We start from the raw sequence: 1,496 nt of genomic DNA on the forward strand, positions 1-1,496 counted from the left end.
ATCATTATAGCCTGCAAAGTGTGAAAAAAATTTCATTGCACTGTTGTGATCTGAGGACCGATGACGCCCAGCGGGTGAGACTTGGTAGGGGGTGAGGGGGTAGGGGGGAAGCCTGCTTTATAATAATTAAAGAACTTGTAGAAGAGGGGTGAGTCCTGGGGCAAGTTCAACTGTTTATCCGGTGAACCCTCTTTCGGGGCTTGTTTTATAAGAATTCACTGTAAGTGCCCAAGGGAAATGCCTTCATCTGAATGGGGTTGTGGTGCTGCCTGCTCTCAGATGGTTTCCCCAGCTGATAAAAGTCCTCGCTGAGGAACGGCACAGATGTGGCTCCTTTGGGGAAGATGAAGGCAGAGGAGACAAACAACGGGGTAGAGCGGAGGGGCAGCAGCCAGTGATGCCTGCAGGCCGGCGGGGCCCCCTCTTCCAGGCCGGCTCACCTGCGCCCCCGCGGGGTCCACGCGGCAGGAGAGATGCCCTCGCCCCTCCCGCGGCGCCCTCACCTGCCCGGCGACCTCTCGCCGTCGTCGGGGGACTCGCGGCCCTACAGCAGCCCCTGCGAGCTCTTGGGGGGCATCCCGCCGCGGGCCCCGCGCCTCCGGCGCCGGCTGGCCTGGTGCTCCATCGACTGGGAGCAGGTGTGTGTGCTACGGAGGCTGGGAGCGGGGGGCTTCGGCTCAGTCTACGAGGCCACCTACCACGGCGTGCGAGTGGCCATCAAGCAGGTGAGCCGGTGCTCCAAGAACCCGCGGGCGTCACGGCGCAGCTTCTGGGCCGAGCTCAACGCGGCCCGGCTGCGCCATGCTAACATCGTGCGCGTGCTGGCGGCCAGCACACGCGCGCCCCCAGGTTTCGACAGCCTGGGGACCGTCATCATGGAGTTCGGGGGCAACAGCTCCTTGCACCAGGTCATCTACGGCCCCACCGGCTGCCTCGGGGACGCCGGCGCGCATCTGGGCTTGGAGAGGTGTCTGAAGTACTCCCTAGACGTGGTCAGCGGCCTGCTGTTCCTCCACGCGCAAAGCATCGTGCACCTGGACCTCAAGCCGGCCAACATCCTCATCAGTGAGCAGGACGTCTGCAAGATCGGGGACTTCGGCTGCTCCGCGAGGCTGGAAGACCTGCGGAGCCAGCGGCCGCCTCGCCACCTGGGCGGCACCTACACTCACCGAGCCCCGGAGCTCCTCAAAGGAGAGCCCGTTACGCCCAAGGCCGACATCTACTCCTTCGCCATCACCCTCTGGCAGATGAGCACGCGGGAGGCGCCCTTCTCGGGGGAGCGGCAGCACGTGCTCTACGCCGTGGTGGCCTACCACCTCCGGCCCGCCCTCCGGGCGCCCGTCTTCACCGATTCGGTCCCCAGGAAGACGCTGGCGGGCATCGTCCAGCGCTGCTGGGCGGCCCTTGCTCCCGAGAGGCCGAGCGCAGAACTTCTCTTGGGGGACCTCCACGCTTTGAAAGACGAGCTGGGAGGGCTCGAGACTGGATCCAGATAA

At 64.7% G+C, this 1,496-nt stretch overlaps 1 protein-coding gene across 1 annotated transcript; it reads left to right on the plus strand.

The window, feature by feature from the left end:
- Positions 1–369: 369 nt before the first annotated feature.
- MOS (MOS proto-oncogene, serine/threonine kinase) lies at positions 370–1,496 on the plus strand. Its single transcript, XM_055431572.1, has one exon. The coding sequence runs from the start codon at positions 474–476 to the stop codon at positions 1,494–1,496; it is 1,023 nt and encodes a 340-aa protein (XP_055287547.1). The 5' UTR covers positions 370–473.

This window comes from Moschus berezovskii, chromosome 16, assembly GCF_049115385.1.
Source record: "Moschus berezovskii isolate FMDL1 chromosome 16, NW_MosBer_1.0, whole genome shotgun sequence".
Taxonomy (NCBI): Eukaryota; Metazoa; Chordata; class Mammalia; order Artiodactyla; family Moschidae; genus Moschus; species Moschus berezovskii.